The sequence below is a fragment of the Monodelphis domestica genome, chromosome 5 (genome assembly GCF_027887165.1).
Source record: "Monodelphis domestica isolate mMonDom1 chromosome 5, mMonDom1.pri, whole genome shotgun sequence".
In the NCBI taxonomy this organism is placed as follows: Eukaryota; Metazoa; Chordata; class Mammalia; order Didelphimorphia; family Didelphidae; genus Monodelphis; species Monodelphis domestica.
Window position 1 is genome coordinate 289,990,854 of NC_077231.1, and position 27,212 is coordinate 290,018,065.

Sequence of the window (27,212 nt, forward strand, 5' to 3'; positions counted from 1 at the left end):
TCTTCAGGGTTAAGGGGTGGTAATTCTAAACTTCTGCATTTACATGCTTTAAGGCTCTTTCATATGATATGCATTTATATATACATGTATAATATATGTACATATATATACAATATACATTCATACACGTATATTTTATATATATTCAGGAAAAGCAAATTAGATTGTTATCCTAATCTTCTCCAAATTGTAAAGGTAAACTTGTCTTTAAAAAAAAATAATCACACAATGGCTTTCCCAAGTAGGATTCAGCAATAACAAGTTATGGTGAGGTGGAGTCAATGTTGAGTCTATTATTTCAAGTCCAAAGTACATCAAATGATAGTTTGTTTCTGAGTTGTTGTTGTTGTTGTTTTTAACAAAGAAGCAGATAAGTATTTAAAGAATAAATCAGTAGTTATGTCTTAATCACAATTTATTCAACGAGGTATTATAGAAACCATGTGTTATAAAACAGAGGGAAGAATAAATTTCTCTCTCTCTCTTCACACCCTCTCTCTCTCACTCATTCACTCTATATAGGGCAGAAGTAGAGAAAGTATTCCATTCTGAAATATTTATGAAACCATTCTGCATCTGGTCAGACATTATAATTAGAGATTTGATATGAGAGTACAACTTAAGATGTAAAACTGAATGGCAATGAAAGCTAATGTTGGTACCTAGAACACTTACAATACCTTTCTGAAGACAATGAAGTGGAATCTAGGGTTTTTTGTTGGTTGCAGAAAGTAGATTTTCCATTTTAACTCTTGATTCAGAAGCTGTTTAGTAGTTGATCAAAATTTTAAGAAAGTGTTTAAAAAAATTCAAAACACCCAAAAACCTGATTTATGATTTAATCAGGCATCTTTTGAAAGACAATGGTAGATGATATGGATGTTTTCTACAATGTAAAAATAGTTTGTGTTTACGCAACACATATTTCCTAAGCATTCTGACAGTTAGGTAATAGGGACAAGAGGACAAAAAATGAAACAGTACCTGCCTTCAAGGAGCTTACATTCTACCAGGAAATATAGTGTGTGTGTATATATATATATATATATATATATATATATATATATATATATATACATATATATATATGTATATATATATATATATATATATATATATATATATATATATATATACACACATATAAGAAACAAATGAGGAGACTGAGGGAACACTTCCTATGAGGTAAGCGGCAGAGGTAAGGATTCTATATTTTTCATGCTTTTGTTGGGGGAAAGAGAAGAGAAGGTTGTAGAGAGGAAAGCACAATCATTTGGAGAAAGCAGATGGAATGTCAGGTTTCCTGACAGCTAGTAGGTTAATCTGGCAGGTAGGTATTGTTTATGAAGGGAAGTAATATATAAAAGGTAAATTGGAAAATTAGAGCCAAGTTATGAAAGCCAAATAGGAGAAATATTTTTGAGCAAGAAAGAGATGTGGTCAGACCATATGCTTTATGAAGTTTTGGCAACTGTAGAAAATCATGAAACCACACAACTATAAATTTGTTACATTTAGGTCCTCACAGTAGCAAAACAATCCTGCCCTTCTAATAATTTCATTATATTGCTTGTTGCAGCAGCTTTTCCAAAACTTTTCATCCCTTCATAAAATCTTCCCATCGATGCCTTGACTCTTACCCTCTCAGCTGAAAAACCTGGACTCATATTTGACTGAAAAAACTAAGGTCATTCCCTAAGAGCTCCCTCTTCCTCCCTCCCCATTTCACATTATACATATCTCTTTTTTTCACTATCTCCTCCTTGATAATGCAAGCTCCTCAAAATATATATATGATTCCATTATATCCCATCTTCTCCATTAGCAGATTGACTTGCCTTTATCAATCTTTCTCATTAATCTTCAATATCTCATTGTCTATTTCCCTGCCTCTGTCCATGTTTCCTCCATTCTTAAAAAAAATAAAAGCCTCACCAATCATTCTTTTGCTCTTCCCTTTCATGGTTAAACTCTTTGAGAAAGCAATGTATGCCATTTCTCCTTTACTCTCACTCTCTTAATTTTCTGCAGTCTGGCTTCTCATTGTACCATTCAACTGTAAATGCTCTTTCCAAAGTCAAAATATTTTCTTAATTGTCAGATCTGAAGGTCTTTTCTTAATTCTTATCTCTTCATGACTTCCCTGTAGCTCTGGCACTTTTCTTACTCTCCTAGCTGACCTCCTGCCTATCTGAACTCTTCTGGGTCTCCTTTGTCAGATCTAGTCCATGTCATGCCTGCTAAGGATGATGAGGTCTCCTAGAGATCGAGCCCGTTGCTCTCTTATAGAACTGAACCTGGTGATCTCATGAAAGTTGTCATCTGCAGGGAGATGGTTCTCATATCTACTGTCCAGTCCTAACTGCTCTCCTGTTTACTGTCTCATATCTCCATCTACCTAATGGACATCTCAAACTGGATGTTCCAAAGAGATCTTAAACACAACATGTCCAAAATGGAACTCATTCTCTTTCACTCCAATCCCCTCTCTCATCACTCTATTATTAAGGATACAATCATCCACCTAGACAAGGCTCACAACTTTAGCGTCATCCTGGACTCCTTCCTTTCTCATTCTGCTTCCACACCCAATATATTGCCAAAGCCTGTTGATTTGACCTTCCCAGGATTTCTCATTTCCTGCTCCCTTCTCTCTCCTCTGACCGTGCCACCACTCTGCTATAGGTCCTCATCACCTTATTCATGGACTACTCAAAGGGCCTTCTGGTTGGTATACCTGACTCAAGTCATCCCCTAATCATACAACAGCCAGAGAAGGAAGAATGAATCTCAAGCATCTGGACTTTCCTAGCTGCTCCCTTCAAGATCCCATTGGAACACAGTCTCTCCTCCAACGATTGGCATTTCAAGAGTTCTGAGTGTCTTTCTTTTTATGCAACCCCATTTTGTATTGTCATATCTTCATTTACATAGTCAACCTAAGGACCTAAGGATTTAGTTATTAGGGAAAATCTTCACGCTTACCATTTCAGAGAAGAACATTTCCAAGACAGTTGAAAGGGAACAGGAAGTAGTGTAGGGGGAGGGGTCCAAGATCCAGTCTTTCCCCTAGCTTGCTTTCTGGTGTTACTGCTCTAACATTTCCCTATTACCATAATTCCCCTAGTAGCAATATCTACTACAGCTACCAAAGCAGCTAGAAAGGCAGTTAGGTGGCACAGAAGATTGAGTGCTTGGCTTATAGGCTAGATGCTCTGAGTTCTGCCCTTAGAAATTTATTAGCCCATCTACTTCTGGCCTTAAAAACTTATTAGCAACATGGCTCTAGTCAAGACATTTTAACTTCTTTCCGTATCAGTTCCTCCTCTATTAAAAAGAGATAATGATAGCAAATGAGATTTCATATGTGAAGAGTTTAGCACAATGCTTGGCACAAAAAAGTACTATTTAAATGCTAGCTATATTATTATTTTGTTAGAACAGTTTGATCATATCTACTCAATAAAGTCTATTGGTTCCCTTTTACATCCAGGACCAAATAAAAAACCTTGGTTTTTCTTTCATAACTTGGCCCCTCTTAGTCTTATTCCCCACCAAGAATTCTACTATCTAGAGACAACAGTCTTGTTTTCCTTTATGTGCAGACATGATGTATTTTTCACCAGCTTCCCTAATAAACCTAGAATGTTCTCCTTGTTTCTTGCCATCTCATCATTCTTAAAGTCCCCACTTCTACAAGAAGCCTTTTCCAAAACCCTTAATACTAATGTTTTCCCTCCCTTGATTACTTACAATTTATCTTGTATCCTTCTAATACATACATAGTAGTTTTAATGTTGTCTGCCCCAACAGAATGTGAGCTCCCTCATAACCTTTGGTCCAGCAATACCACTACAAGGTCTGTATCTAGGAGACTAAAGACAGGAGTAAAGGACCTATTTCTACCAAAATGGTTATGGCAGCTCTTTTTGTAGTGGCAAAGAACTGGATACTGAAGGGATGTCCATTAACTGGGGGTTGGGGGGGTGGGGGGGTGGCTGAACAAGTTGTGGTATATGGTTGTAATGGAATACTATTGGTCATGAGAAATGATCAACAGGACAATCACAAATAAACCTGGAAAGTTTTCTATGAAGCGATGCAAAGTAAAGAGAACCAGAAGAACATTGTATATAGTAATAGTAAAAAATCTATGATGATCAATGATGAATGACTTAGCTATTACTAGCAATGTGAGAATCCAAGCCAGCTTCAAAAGATTCATGATGAGAAAGCCTGTCCACAGCCATAGAAGGAATTAATGAGGTCTGAATGTAGGTTGAAGCATGACATTTTCTCCTTGATTTCCTTCATGAATTTTTCTTCATTCACAGCATGATGAGCATGGAAATATTTATTGAATGACAGCATATGTATAAACTGTATCATGTTACTTGACATCTCAGGGATGGGAAAGGGTTAGGAGGAAGAACATGAATTGCAAAATATTAGAAAATAATTACTAAAATTGAGTCTATATGTGATTGAGGAAAAAAATTAAATTAATTTTAACCAAGTATGTGAGCTCCCAGGGTGAAATTGCAGTTTTTGCCTCTCTTTGTATGCCTGGCATTTAGCATAGTCTCTGAAACATAATAGATTCTTAATAAATGCTTGTTATTGACTTGGGGAAACTGAATTAAAGAGAGGGGAAGCTAAAAGGCTCCCTTCTCTCATTGGTGAGTTATTTCTTTAAATTTCCCTTTGGGAAAAAGCTCTGATGAGCCATCCATTATTATCAAGATTTAGTCATCATGCATAAGCTATTGCAATTCTCTTTTCACATGAGTAAGTTCCTTTTCAAACCTCCATTTTGAGGAAAAATCTAGATAAGCCATATCTAATTTTTAGGACTTAGCCACCTCCCAGATGCCTTTTGGCAGAGGAAACTTTAAGCTCTGACAAATCGGGTTACCCAAGACAAACAAGTCATAGTTGAGAGTTCAGACAAAAGATGACCCACTGGAGAAGGAAATAGCAAACCATTCCAGTATCTTTGCCAAGAAAACCCAGGGACTATATTAAAATGATAAAGAGATATGACACTGGAAGATAAGCTCCTCGGGTCAGAAAGCATCCAACATACTACTTGGGAAGAGCAGAGGACAACTACAAGTAGCTCCAGAAAGAACGATGTGGCTGGGTCAAAGCTGAAAGGAAGCTCATACGTGGATATGTCCAACACAATGCTACAAGGATCAATATTGCACAGGAAGCTGGAATATAAGATCTATGATCCAAGTTAAGCCAGATGTGGTCAAATAAGAGGCAGAAAGTTTAAACACTGACATCTTGGGAGTCAATGAACTTCAATGTATGAGAATGGTTGAATTTAATTTAGGTGATCATTATATATTATGAGAATTTTTTAGGAAAAATGCAGGTGCCTTTAGAGTCAATAATTCATTTAAATCCAAGGCAAACTATTCAATATTGTAGTAATACAAGTCCCTGCTCCAACCACTGATGCTGAAGAGGCCAAAATTGATCAGTTCTACAAAGACTAACAACAACAAAGAACATCACCTTATCTATGTTTTGTAAAGCCAAAGCTATGGCTTTCCCAAAGATATGGCTTTGAGAGCTAGACTATACAGAAAGCTGAGTGCCACAGAATTGACATTTTCTAACTGTGGTGCTGGAAAAGACTTCAGAGAGTCCCTCAGACAGGAAATCAAATGAGTCAGTACTTAAAAAAATTAATTCAGACTATTCATTGGAGGGACAAATACTGAAGCTGAAGTACTCTGGCTATTTAATGAGAAGACAGGACACATTGGTAAAGAGTCTGATGTTGGGAAAGAGGGAAGGCAAAGGGAGAAGGGGAAGGCAGAGGATGAGATGGATAAAGTGCAACAAACATGAGCTTGGACAGACTTGAGATATAGTGAAGGACAGAAGAGTCTGACATGCAATGGTCTCCATTGTGTCACAAAGAGTTGGACACAACTGAATGAACAACAGCCACCATGTCCCTGTGGAAGGAACAACAGCATCTTCTATCCCTTCTCAGTTATATGTGCCATTTTCTTCTGTTAGAGGCTAGAGACTGTCTTTCTTTTTGCCTGTATTCTATCTCCAGTGCTTAGCACGTGCCTGGCACACAATCTGTGTTTACTAAATGCTTGTTGACTAACTAGAAGCCAGGAGAACAATCAAGAAACTACATGATAAAAGCCAGACTAGAGAAGTGGCTGTGCTGGTTTGGGTTTAAAGGCTTTCATATGATGGCTCTTAATATGACAAGTAGAACCATTTCTTGAAAAAAGAAAGGGGTTAATAAAAAAAACTGAAGTGATCAAAGGCTTTGTCAGTGCATTATGGCACATAATTAGGTAATTAGGAGTATTAAAACAGACAAAGCACCCGACCCAGATGAATCAGTGAAACTGTTAGTGTTCAGTAAGTTATCCCATGAGAAAAGAAAAGTCCTTGGTGAGAGTTTTTAATTGTACAATAGGACAAGGGAGATCTGGAAATCTTCGACAATAAATAAGGTTATTTCTTTACTTTAAAAAATTGAAAATTAAAGTTTTTGAAAATCCAAATTTTGAAACTGGTTGATGCAAATGCTCAAGATGAAATATTTATGAAACACTGAAAATCAGTGGTATGTCAATATGACTCCATTAACTATTTTGCAGAGGAAAAAGGAAAGTCAAAGCCTCAAATCATAAGGATAGAGATGCTGAATCTGTTTGAAAGTACTCTACGTATCTATCTTAGAAAGAACAATAATACAAACACACATAGAAGGCAACCTCTAGCTGGGGTTAGTGGCTTGGGACTTCAGGGCCAAGTTAGCACTAACTAGCTAGCTCACAATGTTACAGGGTTCTTTGGGAGCTTAGTTCCATCATCTATTAAATAAGAAGTTGAAATTGGATGATCTCCAAAGTCTTTTCTGATGCTAAAAATTCAACCATTAATAATAAACCTAATAATATCATTTATTTTGAAGTTAGTGAGACATGTAGGCCCCAAGATTTGGCAACAATTGGAAATATAGATTTCAATTTTGTGCTTCTTATTTAAGAAGTTTCTCCTCCATAACAACCTTCACATTATGTACTGTTTACTTCTGAACCTGCTGAAACTTTTGATGAGGACTAACAGCCTGAATTAAACTTTAATTAAACATAGATGAGAAGGAAGGCCTGGGCCTTTTGGGGATTTTAGGGGGTGATTTCATAATGGTAGTGCACAAACTTCACTTTATTTTTAACTATCAACAATAATCTGAATACCCAATCATGAAGGGTGGCTACAAGCTGGTTTAGTGAAAACAGATTGGATGTCAGAGGGTTGGAAACAATCCTATTGCTGAGAAGCTCTGGATGACAAAGTTCCTGCCAAAGTAATGTCCTCCTCCTACTGCTCCTTAGATGCCGAAGGAAGGGCTACCCAACATGTTGATCAAAGGAATACCACTCTCTGCCCTTTTGAAAATGCACACACTTGACTAGAGAAAGAAAATGTCTTTTGCAGTAAAGAGGATTTCAATTTTTAAAGTAAGAAACTTCAGTGAAACACAGAAATATAGACAAAACTGAAATGTCATGGAGAAAGAAAAACATGAAACAGAAATAGTAAATGAGAATGTATACATTTTCAATCCTTACAACCAAAGGAGTTGGCTAAATATTGAATTTTACCTTAAATACTGTCAATGGGGGAGAGCTGTGAGCCACTTGATAGAAGAATTGTTCCTTGTATTCCTGAAAATCTGTTTCCCTCCCTCTTTAATATTTAAGAAACACACACACACACACACACACACACACACACACACACACGCAGGTTGCTGACAACTCTTAGAGAGCGGCTTGTGTTGTAGTTTTCACTTTCCAGGCTGTGAACGAGTGCATATGTGAGGGCTGGTTGTGCATGCACAAGCGTGTACTTTGTCTGCATTAAACAAAATCGCAACACAACACAAAACCCTCCCCCTCGTTCATGTGCGCCTGCAGTCCACCTCTAGGAGAGTGAAAATATAAATACAAGCTGCTATTTTGGTGTGATCACACGAACATGGCAGCTTGTGTTTTTTTTTTTCCCTTTAACATTTTAACACTGGGCAGATTGTCTGCATTAACACACACCAAAATCAATTCTGCTCTGAAATTTCTTGTAAAATCTTCTTTCCCTGAGGAATCATTTAAAAAAATAAAAATGAATTTTAAGAAATGTAACTTTTTAGTGGGGCAACCTGAATTGTGGACCAACTCACTAGGAAACATATTTCTAAAAAGCTAATTATTAAATAATATTAAATTACTAAATCAAATAAATATTGAAGGTTACTTTTTTCTATTAGTGAATGGTATAATTTCTTTTAAAAATTAGAGTTTGATTACGTTTCAAAAGCTGGAGGAAACTACATGAGGAAATTCTGTTCTGGATATTAAATCTATGAAGAGAGTCCTTCCTGTTCGTTGAAAATGATGGGTGCCTTCATATCAAGTGACTGCTCTCCCTTATAATTCCTATTATAGAAGGAGAGTGGATTGAAGATGCCTAAGTCATAACAGAATATGCAGTATACTGACAGCTATTTTCAAAGAATTCAGTGGAAGAGTAGGTAAGAATAAAATTGTTCCAGGAACTGCAGAAGGGCCAGAAAGCATGGGAAGTGCTAAAGAAATATAATTCTGAAGACTGGGAGAGGAATGGGGGGGAAACAAACCAATTCTAATAGAGAGGGAAAAGGGAAGTTTTCTAAAGAAACTGATGTGGATACACTGGGAGCTCAAAAATGAACAAGAAATTTGATGTGTATGGAAGATAGAAGTAAATTTGTGGGATGGAAGAAGAATATAAAGATGAAGCTCGGACTTGGAAGGATAGTGTTCACAAGGTCAGAATGGCAATGAAATTTAAAGACAAAGAAAGTGAAAGTGTTCTTCCGGAAAAGGGGAAAGAGAGAAAGAAAGGGACCACATTTTGGATGGATGGGTTGACTAAAACAGACAACTGCTTAACTGTTTGTTTTATATTTTCTGCCTAGAAGAAAGAGCTGGAAAGAGCAAATGTGTCTAAAGAGATGCTAACCCCAAAGAAGATCAAGCTGCTATTGCTGAATTCAAGTCACCTGGAATAGCTGAAATTTATGGTAAATATTGGAAGCTATTTGACATTTGATAAAGAAAATCTGCCTAGCTACTTGATAGGAATCTGGGAAAGACTATGCAGAATGAGAGAGGCATGAAAAATGTAAAGAAGAGAGAAGCAAGGCCAGATAATGAAGAATAAATGTGACTATGATCATCTTGTAAAAATTGTATCAGAAATTCAAAAGCCCCAAGTGAGTTGAAGCTTGGAATAAAGGTAAGAACAACCAAGAAGGTTGTCATTTTTATCATCATTATCATTATTAATCTAGAATTCTGGGAGTAGAAGGAAGTTCCAAGATGGCACAGGGCCTTGGTGGGGCAAGAGGAGAGGATGATCACTTACAAAAGAGAAAGCAGAATTGTTAAGTTCTTGTTCTGTTTCTATTTTCTCTATTAAAAAACAAACCAACCAGTTTTTATACTGGATTACAACTAGAACACAATTGACTAACAGGGAACAAGTATCTGAAATCAGTCATGTAATGAGGAGGCATGAAGCTGCCCTAAGTGGCTTCTGAAGTCCAGAGAAACTAGATCTTTGTGTCTCCAAAAGAACTGGCAGTTTGGCTGCAAGGACACTGAAAATGATGCATGAAGCATTATGGAAAAGGGGGAGGAATGGCAAGTAAAGAAAAGGTAAAACTTCTATAAGCTACAGGCCAATAAGCATGACTTTTCTTTTCAGGAAATTTCTGGACAGGCTCATCAAAGAGCTGACTGGCCTTTGTCTAGATAAGGAGGCTGGAATTACATAGAACCAGCAGGGTTTCATCCAGAATAGGTCATGCCAGACTAACTTTCATTTCTTTTTTTAAGAGATTACTAAAATAGTAGATGAGAGGAATGCTGATAAGATAGTTTACCTAGATTTTAGTGAAGTTTTGCATGGTACCACATAATAGTCTTGTGGGGAAGAAACAGGGAGTGAGGTCTAGATGACAATACAATTCAGATGTATTCAGAGCTGGTTGGATCGCTGCATTCAAAGAGTAGATGCTAAGGATGCAATGTCAAAATGGCAGCTCTCTAATGGAACAACCAAGCTATCAGTGCTTGACCCTGTGCTATCACACATTTTTATCAAGGAATTGGTTTTTCTGACTCTAGTAACAGGAATTCATCAACATATTGTTAGACATTGGAATAAAATTCAAGATCATGGGGGTTAAGCCAAGGGGTTTTCAGGGGAAGAGGATAAGAGATGAGGAAGTTTACAGGAGAATAGACCCATTTTTGTATTTTGAAAGTAAAGGTACAACACTCTAAATGTACAGTGAATTAGGCCCACAGTGGAACAGGAGAATGAGTAGATTGGATTACAACTAGTAAATGGCAAAGTGCTTTCAATGGTCTCAAACTGGTTCTGAGTACAAAATACCCAACTATACATCTTAAAACAGACAGACACACACGTTCTCCTAGTGACTGCAGGATTGTGAATGTTGGAATATCTAAGAATCAAAACTGTGGATAATCCAAAATGCAACAGAAAGGCTCTGGTCAGTGCACATAACGTGTAGTATATTTCCAATGATAACCCACATGCAACAGAAGTACAAGGGAAATCACAGAGGCAATGTATGATCTGAGAAGTGGCTGATCAGTCATGGCAGGGAATAAAGGATAAGCTGGCAGCTTTAGTGCTGTGCCAGGAGTGGGGGAAGGGAAAAAGGCCGGGAAGAAAATTTTAGCATGTTGATGAGATCTCCAGTATAGGACCTGTGCAAGAACATTCAGGGAGAACAGAATGATGTCCTGAGGAGGCACAATATCCACAAATGAGGAGATATCTCTATGAATGAGTTCCCCTATCGATGGATTATGAACTGCTTCGGGCTATAGGAACTGCAGAGATGCTGGATATTTTCTTTGATAAATATGGAATAATGAGTGCTCGCTTTGGTAGAACATATACTAAAAATGGAATAATGACATCCTTAACCAACATATGATGATATTTCATTGGGCAGAATTGAAAGAAGCTGGGTTGAAGGGGTATATTGGTGCTGCTCTTTTGTAGAATGCCTCCAAAATTCATTCTGGAAATTTCTAGCTTACTCCACTATTCCAGGCACTGGTAAATTTGTGGCCTAGGTCTAGGAGGATATGTTTTTAGAGAATGGTAGGCTGATGAAGACTTCTATACATACATCATCTAGAGACTACTACTTACATAACTCCATAGTTGCTGCTTCTGAAAGAAAGTCGGGGTTAAGTAGAGGACTGTAACTTGAATTCACATGGCATATTTCTATTGGGCTATGTGAGATTTAAAATGGTTGAGGTCTTAAAATAGTGATTAAAATAGTGGAAGATATAAATTGTGATAGATATAAGAGAGGGTGAGTAAATTTGACCGCAGAAATATGTTTCACTACAGTGTCTTGGGTTTTAAAATCAAATATAAGGTGGTCGCCAGGGAAATATTCCCAATTATTCAAATACCCAAGTCAATTGGGTTTTATAGAGATTTTAATTAACAATACAATGAGTAATCAAAGAAAGAGAGAGAGAGTAAGAAAGGAAAAAGTATGAAGGGCCTCAAGCCAATATGGCCTAGACCTGAGTCTTAAAAGAGAAATCAGTCAGTTTTTTAACACTCACCACAAGGTCTGACTAAACAAGGATACTAGTGACACCAGGCCAGCGTCCTTCCTCAAAGAGTCTTCCAGCCAGAGATTGTTTCAAAGGGCCTCTCTCAAGAGCCTCCAGAGCTCCTACCCCAGAGGGACAGAGCCCCTTAGAGGAGCTCCTCAAGGAGCTCTCCTTCAGAATGAGAGTCAGAAATTGAGATCTCTGAATGAGATCCAAGCTCTTATTTTTAAGGGCAAAATCTCCTCTGTCACCTCCCCTAAGTCCTTACATCTACCAATCACTATAGATGTTTCTAAAGGACCACCCATTTTGAATTCACAGCTGAGTAGTTTTAATCTCTTTAGTAAGTCAGGAAAAAATGCTGCTGTGTCGACAAATTTCATTAGAAAAAACCTCTGAATAAGTTATCACCCTTTTAGGTTTAAGTAGTTTACAAGTTGCCCCACCTTTATAGGTACTTAGTATCCCATTGTATCAATTCTAAAACAGTCGTGACTCAAAGAACTTCCTGTCCCTTCCATAAGCATGGATCAAAGTACTTTCATTGTTTAGCAAGCCGTTTTCTGTCCTAAAGCAGTCTTAAGTAGGGTGGAGCAGGGACACTCCCATAGCTAGGAGCCCCCTCACTCAAGTAGAGTTCTCACCATTTGCTAGGGAATTATTTTAAGCAGAAGATTCCCCAATGGGGGAAACCCCTAACATTCATAAGTCTGAGAAAATTTTGAGATTTACAGCTAGAAACAATGACCATATTTTACATAATTACAACTTCAAATAGTATGGATTAAAATATACACACCAACTTCAGGGTATTAACTATTCAGTGATGGTAGGTAAATTCCCATTAGTTCTTTTAAGTGTTTGAAAAAAAGGATGATACCAGAACAAGGTAAGAATCAGACTAAAGATACTATTGAAAAGAAGAGGGGACAGAAGAGAAAAAGCATTTATTCAGGACCTATTATATGCCAGGCACCATGCTAAGTATTTTATAAATATTAACTCATTTAAACCTCACAATGACCCTCAGAGGTAGGTGCTTATTTTATCCTTATTTTACAGTTGTGTAAACTGAAATCTTCCTCATCTTCACTCCCTGATCTCCCTGGAATGTTGTGTCTTTACCATCAGACTATGAGCTCTTTGAGGGGAGGGACCTTGCTTTGAATACTCAGGAAGAGCTTGAGAAATATTAAGAATCTGTTAATAGACTTTTTTTGTAAACCAAAAGACAAATAAGAATCTGGGGGCATGCACCTGCATTATATGTGTACCTGGGTTTTTGCATTCGTATAGTGAACTGATATTCAGAATCCTAGAACACTTGATACTTCAACAAACTCTAGAAACAATGAAAAGTCAATATAAAGCAAGAACTCTGGATGTATATTTCATAGGTGTGGACTAGAGGCTGAGGATAAAAATACAAAGAATGAAGCTACTGCTACTCTCAAGGGGCTTAAATCCTACTGGTGGAGACAGCAAGAACATAGGTAAATAAATACTGAACAAACAGAAAGAGAAGAAAGTTCAATAACCCCAATGTAATTCACTACAAGTCAGCATGGGAGGAAAGGACAGCAAAGGCTTCTTGTGAAGGGTGGTGCTTAATTTGGGAACAAATACTTAGGTCTATAGATTGGGAGAGGGAGATGGAGCTAGGAATTAAGCCCCTGCTAGGGAAGGGTTGGGAGACCCAAACTTATTTTAACAGAATTAAATGTTGGGAAAGTGACCAAAAGACTAATGCAAGGGAAACAGTATGAATAACTAGGCATCATGATCAATTAGGAGGATAAAAGAGGGTGTGATAAAGAGGAATCCAAGCTTCCAACTCCATGTCACCAGGCCATTGGGATCCCTTCAAGGGTTTTGTTCCTTTGGTCACAATAGCCAATCTCTCTATTTTGGGGAGATGACTCCAGGAGAAGGGTCAAAGGGTAAAACTTTTATATAGAGAGGCCTAGATGGAGTCATCTGACTTGTCTGAACTGGAGCAAACCATTTCATCCTGTAAATGGGAATAATTATCTTAGCTCTTCTCACCTCAAATGTATTCGTAAAAGTACTAAATAAACGTTTTTGTTATTGTATCTTTCTCTTGACAAGTCAAAACTACTATTAGTATCTTTTATTTTTCATATTTTAGAATATTACTGTAATAGTTAGGTGTGGAGTCCCAGAGAATGATTTCAAAACAGATAGATGGTCAAAGAGAGCCAGAATTGCAAAGATCTATGCCTAATTGCATGAGAGGCCAAGAAGGATAATGAGGGGTTAGTAAGTAGAAATGTTGGAGACAAAGTAGGAAGTGGTGTGTTCTTTTATAGATTTAAAGGGCATAGATTCTTGAGTCCCAGAGTACCACATCGGGCAGCAATGTTGATTAGACTCCAACAAGCATAATGACAATATAACAGATTATAGAATGTTAACAAGAAATGGAAATGCTTAACTCTTCCTATTATGTTATAGTTAATTTTATAATGCTAAATGTTAATATATTTTAAAATGAAAATTTCATCAGAAGAAATCTGTCAAAAGACTCTTTGTTTCACATTTTAAAAATCTACATTTTCAGTGAACCACACTAATTCTTTATTACAGAACTGAAATCACTAATAAGAGTAAAGTATTGATTCAATTTAATACATTTCAAATCTTATATGAGTTTGTCTTTATTCTGGTCTTTTTATTATGCAGAAATTATAAGGCAAATAAGAACTATAGAGTTTTAGAAATAATATAAATATGAATTTTTAAAATAATTTTTCAATATTTCTCATACATACGTTCTTTTGACATCCTGTTCAATCATTGCTCGAAGCTCTTTATCCTGAAAAAATCTGTTCCAAAGACTCTGAAATGAAGGAAAAAGCATCACTTGAAATAGTATTACTTGTCTGGTGCCCACTGCAAAAAATAAATTTGAATAACTTTTCTAAGATTAAATTAAATTGATCATCTTTCTGTTAAGTCTTTTTCCTTTGAAAATAGAAAACTTGTGATTGACCATACATTTTAAAGCCTATTTCAAATTCTTAAGTGTGTGCATATTCTAAAACAATTTCTTTACTTTTGACATTATTGTATGGTCTTTGCAAAGCCTGGCTATTACTAATACATAGCAGTCAGATGTCTAACAAAGGTGGTTTACATAATCTATAAGAAATAGTAGCTGAGCATTTAAAGGATTTTCATTAAAAGAATGTTTCTTGGTTCTGTCTAAGGGTTCAATAAAACAAGCTGTGTGCCCTGGTTATCTGCTTGCTCACAAGTCTTAATAAGGCCAATGGTACCCTTCTGCCTATTGGAGAAGCTGTCCTAATTTTGAGAAATATGAGAACTTTGGAAAGTTTGGATTATGCCTTGAAAATATGATCTATCTTACTTATATATTGTGAAGGAAGGGGCCATTTTAATTCCCTTGTCTCTTACAGCAATTCTAGGGAAAACCAGGATTCTGTGGCAGGCCTCAAAGTAATCTTCAAAGCTGGCCAACTACTAGGTATAATAAGGTAGACTATTTGGGACAGCAAGAAATGTGAGCAGGAGCCTGATTTGAGTATTAAGATGGCTCTGAAGAGGAAGGCCTGGCATTCTCAATGAGGTACTTTTTGGGATATTCTCCTAACAACCTCAAAATGGTACTTTTTAACAGAAAACTAGACAGGAATTTAATGGATTCTTATTTGAAGCTTTGATTATTAAAACATCTTTGTCATCATACAATTTCCAGCACTTTAGTGATTAGCACAATGTCTGGAATATAGAAGGTAGTAAATAAATGTTTATTGACTTACTAATAAAATAATGAAATATTTAAAGTTGTGACTACGATGTAGAATGAAAGATACACTGAATGTATTAGCAATTGTTTGTTAATTTTCATAAAGACTTTGGCAAATTTTCCTTAATTGCATCCTCTAATTCTTTGGTAACAGTGCATATCAGAAAAGTCCAAAAAGAAACTGATCCAGTCACTGCCAAAGAAGCTCTGAAGGCTAGAATTACTAAGAAACAAGTGAAGGGAGCAATTTAGACTAACAAGAAGAACACTTCAGGTTCAAATCTAATTCAATATGTGAAAGAATAATAACTACACCTAAGATTTTACAAGAAACAAGTATTTTTCTCCTCAATATCTATAAAAAGAAGACAGACAAAATTTTCTTTGGTTTGTTATCTTAAAACTCATTTGAGCTACTCACTTTGAGCATTCATGTTTGAGAAACAGATCCATAGTCTACTGATATGGAAACTGGAATGGGGAGGAGATGCAATCAGTGCTGAGTCACTGTAAAGTTTACAGTTTAAAAAAAGTTATATTCCAATGGAAGATGGGAATATCTACCAAGTCCATTGGATTGCTAAGCTAAAACTGCCTTCCAGATGATTACTTAAAGCAGGAAGGGCTCTTTTGCTTTTTTTTTTTCTGTCAAAAGATCACATTAGCAATCTGGTAAAGCCTGATCTCAGAATAATATTTTAAAAATTAATAACTGAAGGATAGAAAAAAGTTTCAGTTAGACATCAGTGTAAATAAAGATATCAATTTTTTCCCCCATCCAAGATTACAGACACTGGCATCAACTAATAGTCTGTAGACCCCAGGAAAGAACTCGTTATTTAAAGGATCTCCAGCACCTTCTCCCTGATGAGAGGGTTCACACAGACAAGAGGTTCACTATCTCTCTGTCATAGTTTGGGAAGACTGAACATACAGAGAGGACAGAGTGCATTGTTCCCCTTATCAGGAAGCAAGTCTTCCTGTCTTCCTCCCTTCCTTCCTTCGTTCCTTCCTTCCTTCCTTCCTTCCTTCGTTCCTTCCTTCGTTCCTTCCTTCGTTCCTTCCTTCGTTCCTTCCTTCCTTCCTTCCTTCCTTCCTTCCTTCCTTCCTTCCTTCCTTCCTCCCTTCCTTCCTTCCTTCCTTCCTTCCTTCCTTCCTTCCTTCCTTCCTTCCTTCCTTCCTTCCTCCCTCCCTCCTTCCTTCCTTCCTTCCTTCCTTCTCTTCCTCCTCACTATTAAACAGAATGTTGTAGGTACTTACCAGGTGAAATGCTTTAAGATTTAAGATAGTAGGTGGGACTTAGGTACAGTTGGTGTGGAAATAGGGGTTTTAGACTGAAAACTAGTATTAATTGTTTGCATTTTAAACATATTTATTAAGTCAGTAAATAAAGCTGCCTATAAAAAAATGATCCAAAGACAATTTTTACCCCTTCATCCTGAGAGAGAGGATTATTGATCATCAAATCCTGTTGTCCTGCAGCTTTCCGAGGGTTGGTAATATGCTGGGGGGAAATGAAATAAAAATCAAAACTGGAGCGTGGGCTTTTCTTTGAAGCTAACAAAAAAGACCAATTATATCTGTTAAAAGGTTACTTACTCTTTCTTTGATTCTGTTGTACCATGCTCTCAATTCCTTAGTTTGGCTAGTCCACTGACTTTTATCTTGAGGGAGAACATTCAGAAAAAGCTGTTGTGAATAAGAAATGAAGTTGTTAATCCAAAGGAGAAAAAGATGTAATTATGTAAAAAAAAAATCACCAAAGCAAATACATTACTCTTTACTGTAATTAAATAATTTTATTTAAAATTACTAGTAATCTTTACTTACAAATATTACTATAATAAATGAAAAACAAATAATACAAAGTTTATTAAATAAACAAAAAGTGGCATCATAAAATGGGGTCATTTCTTCAGGATTCATGTTACATGTTAGGAAAAAAAATATAACAAATCTGATTTAATCAAGCTGCAAGAGAGTGGCATTGGTGTTTAACTACATTCTGTGTTTATTGGAAATGAAAAGAAAAGTAGCAAAAATGGTCGAAGTGTTGGTTATAGCTTTTATTCTCTTGAAACATATAGGCTTCTTGATGAACATACAGGGCTGAGGACAGTTAACTGTGAAAAAAAAAACATTATTTCTTCCTTTAGCAAAAATAATGCAATTAGTAACCAGCAATCAATTATGGAAAACTAGAAATATTCTGAAAAAGAAAAATTTGATTTAATTTCCTTTAACCTAACACCATGGTAAATCTGGATTTGTGATTATTTTTAGCAAGTGAAAGATTCTACTAAAAGTTAAAGAACAGGAAAGAGATGAGCACAACTGGACTGAGCATAGTGGAAGCAGTTCTTCTTTTACTACTTCCATCAAATAGAATAAAAATGTATTTTAACTATTAAATCTCAAACTGGATAACATATCTTGTGATTCTTTCAGTCTTTACTTCCACCTAACTGGGTATGCTTAATCTATAAAACAAAAGCTTTAAAACTTTAGAAAGAAGTCATTTTTGAAATCAGTTATCACCTCAGCTCCCTTTGAAAGAAAAAAAAAAGCAGTATTTTAAAAGCAAGCACAAAAAAAAGCTTACAATTCATTACTACAAAGATGGTAACCAATGGCCCCTTTTCTCTAAAGGAGATTTGAGTAAATTCTTTACTTTGTGTTCCTAGTAATTCAAACTGGAAGTCGTTTCAAGGTATTATTTATGAAGAAAATTAGGCAGACCAAAAAAAATAATAAAAATATAAAATAAAATAAGGCACTTGCCCTGATAAGCAATTTGATGTTGGAAATTAATCAAATGCCTTTAAAACACACACACAAACAAACACAAAGAGGTGTGTGTCTATATACACAGCTATATAGGTCATGCTATGTCGATTAAACACATTTTAGAAGTAGAATTTTCCTGCAAAAAACTGGTAGGCAAGGCAGAGCTGTCCTTCAGTGTATTTTTCACTATCAAATGAGACGTTAACCCAAGTAAAGCTGTTCATTTTGAATGAGCCTTTCCCAGTGCCAGCTACTGAAAACTAAGGTGTCTCAATCTTATTAGCAAATGTCCTATGAAAGACAAAATGGATGGCAAAAATTGAGGAGGAAGTCTCTTGGAAAATTCAGTGATTCTTTGCATCAGTAATCTCCCAGTGCATCAGGTAATGTGCTGATATACTGCAACCACAAACTGTAAATAAATATTTTCTTCTTACCTTCCAGCAAACACTGCGGAACCTGCTGCTTCTCAGCTGCCCATTAATCCCCTTCAGCCGTATAGTTGCCAAGTAATTGTTGTTTACAAATAGTTCTTCCCATTCTTTACTACATGAAAGAAAATAGGGTAGAGGAATCATTTCTAAAACCTATACAGCTTTTAGAAGGGGTGTTGGTTCAGAGAAAACCAAGTACTTCTTGACAAGGAGAAAGCACAAAACTTTAAAAAGGCACATATTTAGTTGGGTGATGTTTCTGAACGCATGGCTGTCTTTTTGGACACATTTCTTTCCTGGATTTAATGAATATGTAGATCGCTATAATTATGCCAGCTACTGAAATTCATAATGTCTATGGAGGCTATTCCATTTCCTCTAAAATGTTGGTACTGCAGTTCAGTGAATAAACAAGAAAAATGAATATTAATAGAAACCTATAACTGTTTTAGCCACAGACAAAGCCATACCTGCTCCAGAAATAAACGACAAAAAATAGGCTATTGACTCTACCGGTTTTTCACATGACATACTGGCTTAAATGAACCTTCCCCCCCCCCCCTTAATGTCAGGATGGGCAGTTAACCAGAATAGAAGACTACTTTCTTTAACTTTAGTGCTCTTTACTATTGAAATCTCTTCTTCTTCTTTCTACATGATCAGTTTTAAAATTTTAACAGGTGCTAGCAAATTTAAAAAAACATCAAAAAATTAAAAAGCCTCACTGTATAAACTGTTAAAGGCAAGCTTGAGTACCTTGCAGTACCTATGGCTGACTAGATAAACAACCTAAATATGCCTCCCAGGCATGCAGGCACCAGGGGCCTAACACCTGTGCCTCATTAATATACAAGTAAATCTGCTCTACTGGGAAACAATTGGAAATTAATTGTCCCAAACCATTTACTGAGTTTGAATAAAGGAATTAGACCTATATTTCCTCTGTTTTCCAATGAACTAAATTTCAAGGCTCATGTCAGCCTATTGATGGTCTCCCTGAGTCAAACTTTACAAAATGCTCTGCAAGTTCAAATAAGTCACATTGAAAAGATACACAGACATTCCCACATTTCTCTCTCAAATGATGATCATGATGTAAAATCTCTGTGATCCACTAAAGGACATGACCTCTTCAGGAAAATGGGTAAACAATGGCAAAAATATTTTATCCTTTCTAAGGCTGTTAAAAAGAGTCTGTGGCTCTGTTCCAAATCAATGCAGCTTCCTTTTATTATTTAAGTTACAAAAAATGATTGTACTCATAAGCTTTGAAAGCCCTTAAACCAAGTAGAATTTTTCCAATTCAATTCCAAAGGTTCAGCTTTAATGAGGCAGGCTCAAGAAGAGAACATCTCTCCTTCCAATGGCATCCATAAGGCTCCCTTGAAGTGCCACAAGGCAGGAGCCCTTCACCTTTTTTGTGCCCTAGATCTCTTTAAAGGTCTGGGCCTGGGGAAGCCCATGGGCCTTTCACCAGAATAATAATTCTAAAAATGCATAAAACAAAATATAAAAACTTACAAAGGAAGCCAAAAGAGCAATTTCCTTTCTCCATTGAGGTTTATGAATTTCCTGATATGCAGACTGTTCTTGCTCACTTGGTGCAGCCTACCTGCACTCATTTCCACTAGAAGCCCATAGCTTCTTTTTTTCTAAGCAAGGCCTAACCCATAATGTCAAAATGGTATGGCTTTTCATAGTTTTCAAAGACTTTTCAAACAAATTATTTGATTTGGGCCACATTCTGGGGTAAGGTCATCCCCATTTTACAGACAACAAAATTGATGTTGACGAGGTTGTGATTTATGTCATTACATTCTTAATAAGTTAGGTAATAATAATATTGATAATAGTGGGCATTTAGATACTGCCTACTATGTGCCAAGCACTGTGCTAAATGCTTTACAATTATTATCGTCATTTGATCCTCACAACTCCGCTAAGCAGGTGCTATTTTTATCCCCATTTTTCAGATAAGGAAGCTGAGGTAGGCAGAAATTAAAGTCATTTTTCCCCCTTAGGGTCACATAGTAAAGTGGCTGAGACTCAATTTGAACTCTAGACTTCCTGACTTTAGGCCCAACATTATCCAGTATACCACCTGGCTGTTCCTACTGAATATAAAAATATCATTTAGAAATATTAGAATAGAACTAGATGAAGTACCTTTCATAGCTATGGCTAAGGGTTGAGTTCTTAATAAAAATTTCAATTACATGAAATTGAAAATGTTTTACATAAACAAAATTAATTAAACCTGTACAAAAAAGGAAGCATTCAATTGGGAAAAAAAGATCAAGTATCTCTTAAGGATCTGCTACCCGAGAAACATAAGTAATTAATAGAAGCATATAAAAATCAAAATCCTTTCCCCATTTCTAGACTGATTAAATGATATGTTTAAATAGTTTTCAAGAGGAAAACCATAAGTTCTATGAACAATATGAATGTTCCAAATCACAAAGGTTTTATCACAAGCTCAAATGTGCAAACACAGAAAATGGTCATTGTGGGGCAGTTATAACTAAATGTCAGAGCTTCCGAGGTTACACCTAGATCTCCAGGAGGGTTGGGAATGAGGGAAGCCCACATGAGCCCCAGTCTCTGAGGTCTCTTCTCCACCCTGAGACTCTGTGGTGCTGAAATCACTTGAGAAGTATTATGGGATTTAGAGAGATGGAGTGGAAGGACGGCAGATAATCTCTCTCTTCTAATCAGAAATTATTCACAGCAACCAAAGTACTGAGAAATCAATGTAGGCCTGGCTGATTTGCCAGACTACGTGCAGTCTAGTGGCCAAGGCATGGGCCACAAGATCAAGCAAACACCAATTTACACAGGGCTTAACCCTTTCAACTGAAGTAAAAGCTTCAGCTTTGGTGATAGTAAACAGGACAGGAAAGTGTGACTAGCATATGAAGCACAAACAGCCATAAAATTGGAAAAATGCATTTTCTTATGGCCTAAATTACTTGAGCTAAGGAAAAACCCAAGTTAACAGGTAATTAATATTAACATGAAAAAAAAAAAACAGGTTTGGAATATGTACTTTGTGAATGGTTTTTCTTTGAGGTGGCTATTAGATACACTACCTGTAACCATCTCTGTCTCTCTCTCTCTCCATCTGTCACACACACACACACACACACATACACACACACACACAAACACACACACACACACACACTCTTCCACTGTCTTGAATTTAGGCTTTCCAAAGGCAAGTACTGGTCCATCTCTCAACACAGAAAGGAAGGTGCTGGGAGGTCCAGTGGTTTGCCTAAGGCCGAGGCCAGGGGCCTGTCCTGAACCCAGCTCCCACGACACCCTCTCTCTGCCAGGCCTCATGCGTAGGCTCCGATGGGGTACTAAGGGATAGGTGACAAGCCATGGCAGTCACCAGACTGACAGCTCAAAGGGCTCTGACCCCAAAACGCTGCAACAGTCCAAACAGATGGTCACTCACACTCCACCCTAACAGGCCAACTCACTTACTCTTTTATAGCTAAGTGCTTTAAAGTTCTTATATAAATACTAGTCTAAACTGAATTATGAATTCCTATTGTATCAAAGATTTATCCAGTTGTTTCTGGAATGGTTGATACGTTTGTGTTGAAGATACAAATAAATAAATCTGCTTTCGTGCCACCACTCACTCATAGCAACCTCAGCCACACATCTGGTCGCCCTCCATGACCTGTAACCACCGAATTCCTGGAGAGGCGAGTCCTCTAAAGAGAGATTTACTTCAATGATTCGATGGAGCTAATCGCTGAAAGGATTCTGATTACGACCTAGTGACACCTTACCCAGGGCCACTCTTTTCCACATACGACCATAATTTCTTAATGTGGGGCATGAGATCAATTCCTTCATTTCATATATCATAGGACATATGAATTTAGCTGAACTTTAGGTCATCGTGCACAACTCTTAAACCCACCATTCCTTTCATTTCAGCATGCAGCAAATAGGATCAAGCAAGCACATGAGCAATTCATTTGTCCACTTTATTCCAAACCAATTCAATTAATTATTATGTGCCTACTATATTTTAGGGATACTGCTAGTTTCTGGGAAGTCAAGACAAAATGAAAAATATTCTTTGTTTTCAAGCAACTTCCATTCTAGTGGAAAGATAAAATAAGTAAACAGGAAGTAGCATGCTGACTTGCCTGGGAATTTGAGTTCATTCACTCGAAATCTTTATGACCTTGAGCAAATCAATTAGCTGAAATCTTCTGACCTCAGTTTCCTCATCTGTATGATGAGAGGGTTATATTACTTGACTTTTTTTAACCCTTACCTTCCCTCTTGGAATCAAAGCAGGTATTGGTTCTAAGGCAAAAGAGGAGTGAGGGCTAGGCAGAGGGGATTAAATGACTTATCTAGGGACACACATAGGAAATGTTTGAGACCATATTTGAACCCAGGACCTCCTGTCTCTAGGCCCATTCTACATGACTTCTAAAGTCATTTCCGCTCTGAAAGTATGATCCTAAGTATATATTTGATTTATTGGGAAGGAGAGAGAATAAGCCAGGTATACAAGGGAAAGACTTTCTTTAGGAGTTGGTATATCAACTGAAGAAGGAGTTTGTTTCAGGCCTTTGCAACACCATAGAGATGGGAGATGGTCCATTAAGTTTAAGAAAGACCAGGTAGTTTAGTTTGTCCGGAATATAAAACTTTCAGGAAAATAATAAGTCTAAAAATTAGACAGGAGACAAACAAGAAAAGGTTTTAAGTGACAAAGGGAGGAATTTGTATTTTATCTAGAAAGCAATAAGGAGCTACTGAAACTTCTTGAACAGCAGAAAGGTAATGGTCAACTTGTCTTACAAAGATGGTTGGAAAGAGGGTACCAGAATCCAGGTGTTTAATTTGGAGATTAACAATAACCCAAATATGGTGGTCGACATACATGTGGGAGAGGTGGTGTCAGATGGGAAGAAATTGGAGAAGTTGAATTCATAAGCCTTGAAAATGGGTTAGAAAACTATAATAAAAGAAAAAACATCCAAGGGTGAAGCCAGATGTCAGTTCTCCAATGCAATTCAATAAACATTTAAGCACATACTATGTGTCAGGCACTGTGTTAAACCTTCACAGAGTTTACAATCCAATGGGGAATAAGAAAAATAGTGTGCCACTCAACCTAAGAAGGGAGGTGTGGCTGAGGGTTGTGTTTAGTTGGGAAGGTAATAGGTTCTGTTTTTGACATGATGAATTTGAGATTGAGAGTGGTATCTGAGGGGCTGCCACTCTCTGGCTGCTTGCATTGGCTTCTTTCTGAGTGATGGCCCACTTTTCCAGTGACGTATCTCTTTGATAAAACTTTTACATCACATCTGTGCATAATTCAATATTGTTAAAGTCTGACATCTGTCATATCTATCTCCCTTGTACTTAGAAAAGTAAAAATTTTGATTGTTTAGAGACTTTGAAATTATACGGCTTACCTTAACATAGTCTGCTGGTTGGGCTACCTATCAGGAATTTCTACTGTGTCTAGTCCATTATAGCACAGACTATGTCAGCACTTTTTAAAAAAATAAATCAAATCAATATACTTAAAAATATACTTATAGCCGCTATAAGTATATTGATTTGATTTATTTTTTTAAAAAGTGCTAGATTTTGAGTAAGAAAACCTAAGTTTAAGTCTGGATCAATCTAGGTGATTCAGTAACCAGCCAGAACACCACAAACAAATCACTCAACTTCTCTAGATCTGAGTTTTGGGCCATAAATGGAAGATGTTTTGACTAAGTGGCCTCTAAAGTATTTTCCAGATAAAAAGTCTGGAATTCTGAGGCTGTTCAAGAGCTCCAAAATACTGCTGAAATACTGCCATAGCCGAATCCTATGTTGTGGTTGTTCAGTCACTTCAGTTATTTTCGACTTTGTGACTTCATCTGGAGTTTTCTTGACAAAATACTAGAGTTTACCACTTCCTTCTCCAGCTCCTTTGACAGATGAGGAAACTGAAGCAAATAGGGTTAAAAGGGACTTGCCCAGGGCCACACAACTAGTATGAATCTGAGGCCCGATTTGAACTCAGCAAGATGAATCTTCTTAACTTCAAACGCCACACTCTTTCCATTGCATCACTTAGCTGCCCATGATTCTATGGCTAATTCTATCACTTACTCTATTAATAACTCTAACCATAAGAAAAAAATGAGGTTTGGAAAGATGATTTTACTTGATAGTAGAGAAAACCAGTTTGATTTCGCAATGGTAACAGTGGAGAGTTGTTATAAAATATTCTCTGTGTTTATATCTTCTTATATATACTTCTTTAAATCTTATTGCACACTGTTTTTCATAAAGACATTATTGTATTTAAAATTAGTTAATTTCTAAGAATTTAATATAATTATGTTTCTGAGGAAAAATGCCAGTCTTTTGATCAAATTATATGCTGAGGCACATATGGGGAAAGCATAACCAGTTGATTTGAGTCTTCCTAAACCAGTGGCACTGCTCTCTACATCTGATAGCAAGTATCATAATATCAGGCATCATGCTTTGATTTCCTAAGCACAAGTACTGTCTCTAGCAATCCAGATTGTAACATCTTTACATATTCTCATCTTGTGTGATTTTTGTTCTCATTTTCCCATAAATCTTCCACAGACTATCCAAAAGATAAGGACTTTCTCTTATGTCTCTGGTATTTCTTGGAGTTATCAATGTAGCACTTCAGTACCTCATTTTCTGTTTCTGAAACTTTGCCATATGGACAACCTACTTCTTGTTACTATTTCTTAGAAAGCATTCACTGAATGTATAAACAATTCTTCCATTATCTTGTGGGAGATGTTTAATTTTTATTCTTCTATGAACATGGTATTTGATGGTTGCAGCCACATATAATCATGCTATTGCTGAAAATAGAAGTATAATACTATTAATGTACTCATCTACTATTCCTGCGATATAGAAGTTTCTAAGCAAAAGCTGGAGGAATTTTTGGGGAGTATGATAGGGTGGATTTTTGTTAGTCTGCTTTTGATCATATAGTTGAAAATCACTGAAATGACTGAACAACCACAACATAGAATTATAGATCTCTCATCATTTCTAGATTGTACAATTTCTGGTCATGGCAATCAGCAGTACTTTTGGGTTCATGAACAGCCTTGGAATTCGATACCATATAGTTTATATAGCTGTAAATTGTGGAGGTAAGTTTTAACTGGGGTTAGATTTGAGACAGGTGAGGGAGTACCTTTTGGAACATGGCTTAGGGAACCTGAATTCATACAAAGAGTATGTAGAGTTTAAAAAAGCAACTTGGAATCTGAAAAAGGTACAAGAAATTATTGATAATATTACTATTATTGGGTACAAGAGAAAGGGGGCAAGAATTGTTTGAAACATCCATTTTAGGAATTTATTTATGAAATATGAAAAATTACATCAGGTATATAAAATGTTTATGATAATAAAAATGACTTATTAATTGGCAAAAAAAGAATATGGCTCTTATATTTGGAAAGTGAATGTTAAAAATGAAAATATATATCTGACAAAAATCACTGGAAATTTAAGAAATATATGAATTAGGCATGTTAGCATCTAACTGTAAAGCATGGTGCTAGATATAGGGAAATCTTCAACATTAGTACTGCCTGCAGGTGCCACAAACAACCAGATAAACACTGATGTTATCTATAATTACCTCATTTTTAGCTTAAATCACAGGTAATGAGGGAACTCGGTCTCTAAAAGGCAATTAGGAATTGTACATGGTTTTTCTGTTTCATGTATCAAGAATTTTTAAAAACTTACTTTTTATTTAAGGATTTCTTCCCCCACAACCCCCCCCCCCCGAAATCTTATTGAACATCATTTGTATCATCATGGAAATAAATATGGAATATATAATTACAAATAAGTCTATGTGTAGTTTAATGTTACTGGCTAAAAAGAGGCCTCAAACACATAATTCCCAACAGAGTAAAAGCAATGATGAACATATTGCAGTATGTTTATTAAACTTATCTAAATTATTAAAATGAATTTAGGGTGACATTTTAACAAATTTTGAACTTAATTTCAAATTACATTGCTTTAACAATTCATGCCAACATCACAGAGAAACAAAGTATTGGCAAGGTATTACTTCTTCCACTATAAATCTCATTTTCTAATGTGTCATTCACCCAATCCACTATCAAGATAAATAAGCATCTATACACAACTTCTTATGCTTCTGTGAAATCAGATATGTAACATAAAAATAAAGTTATAAAAATAATATAACAAGTACTGTATAAAGGGCACTGCATAAAAGAGGAAAAATTAATCTTAATTGATTTTTTCTTCATTGAATAAATATATTATGTGCAATTTGGAGTACATTTTATTTCTGAAAATTATCTGAGACTGGCCAATATATAAGTATAACTGAATTTTCCAAGACTCCTTCAAGTTCCTCTACCTATTTTTTTCTATTACTACAAAATCCCCCTAATTAAGACT

At 36.3% G+C, this 27,212-nt stretch overlaps 1 protein-coding gene across 33 annotated transcripts in view; it reads right to left on the minus strand.

Moving 5' to 3' along the window:
- The window catches only part of TBC1D5 (TBC1 domain family member 5), a 682,585-nt gene that overhangs the window by 221,838 nt on the left and 433,535 nt on the right, over nt 1-27,212 (minus strand). For all 33 annotated transcript variants that reach the window (XM_016426458.2, XM_007505143.3, XM_056800296.1 and 30 more), the window contains 4 exons: nt 18,723-18,831; nt 17,098-17,187; nt 16,928-17,002; nt 14,501-14,568 (listed from right to left, as the gene is read on the minus strand). In XM_016426458.2, the coding sequence (XP_016281944.2) occupies nt 14,501-14,568; nt 16,928-17,002; nt 17,098-17,187; nt 18,723-18,831 (342 nt within the window). The remainder of the gene's footprint in view (nt 1-14,500; nt 14,569-16,927; nt 17,003-17,097; nt 17,188-18,722; nt 18,832-27,212) is intronic.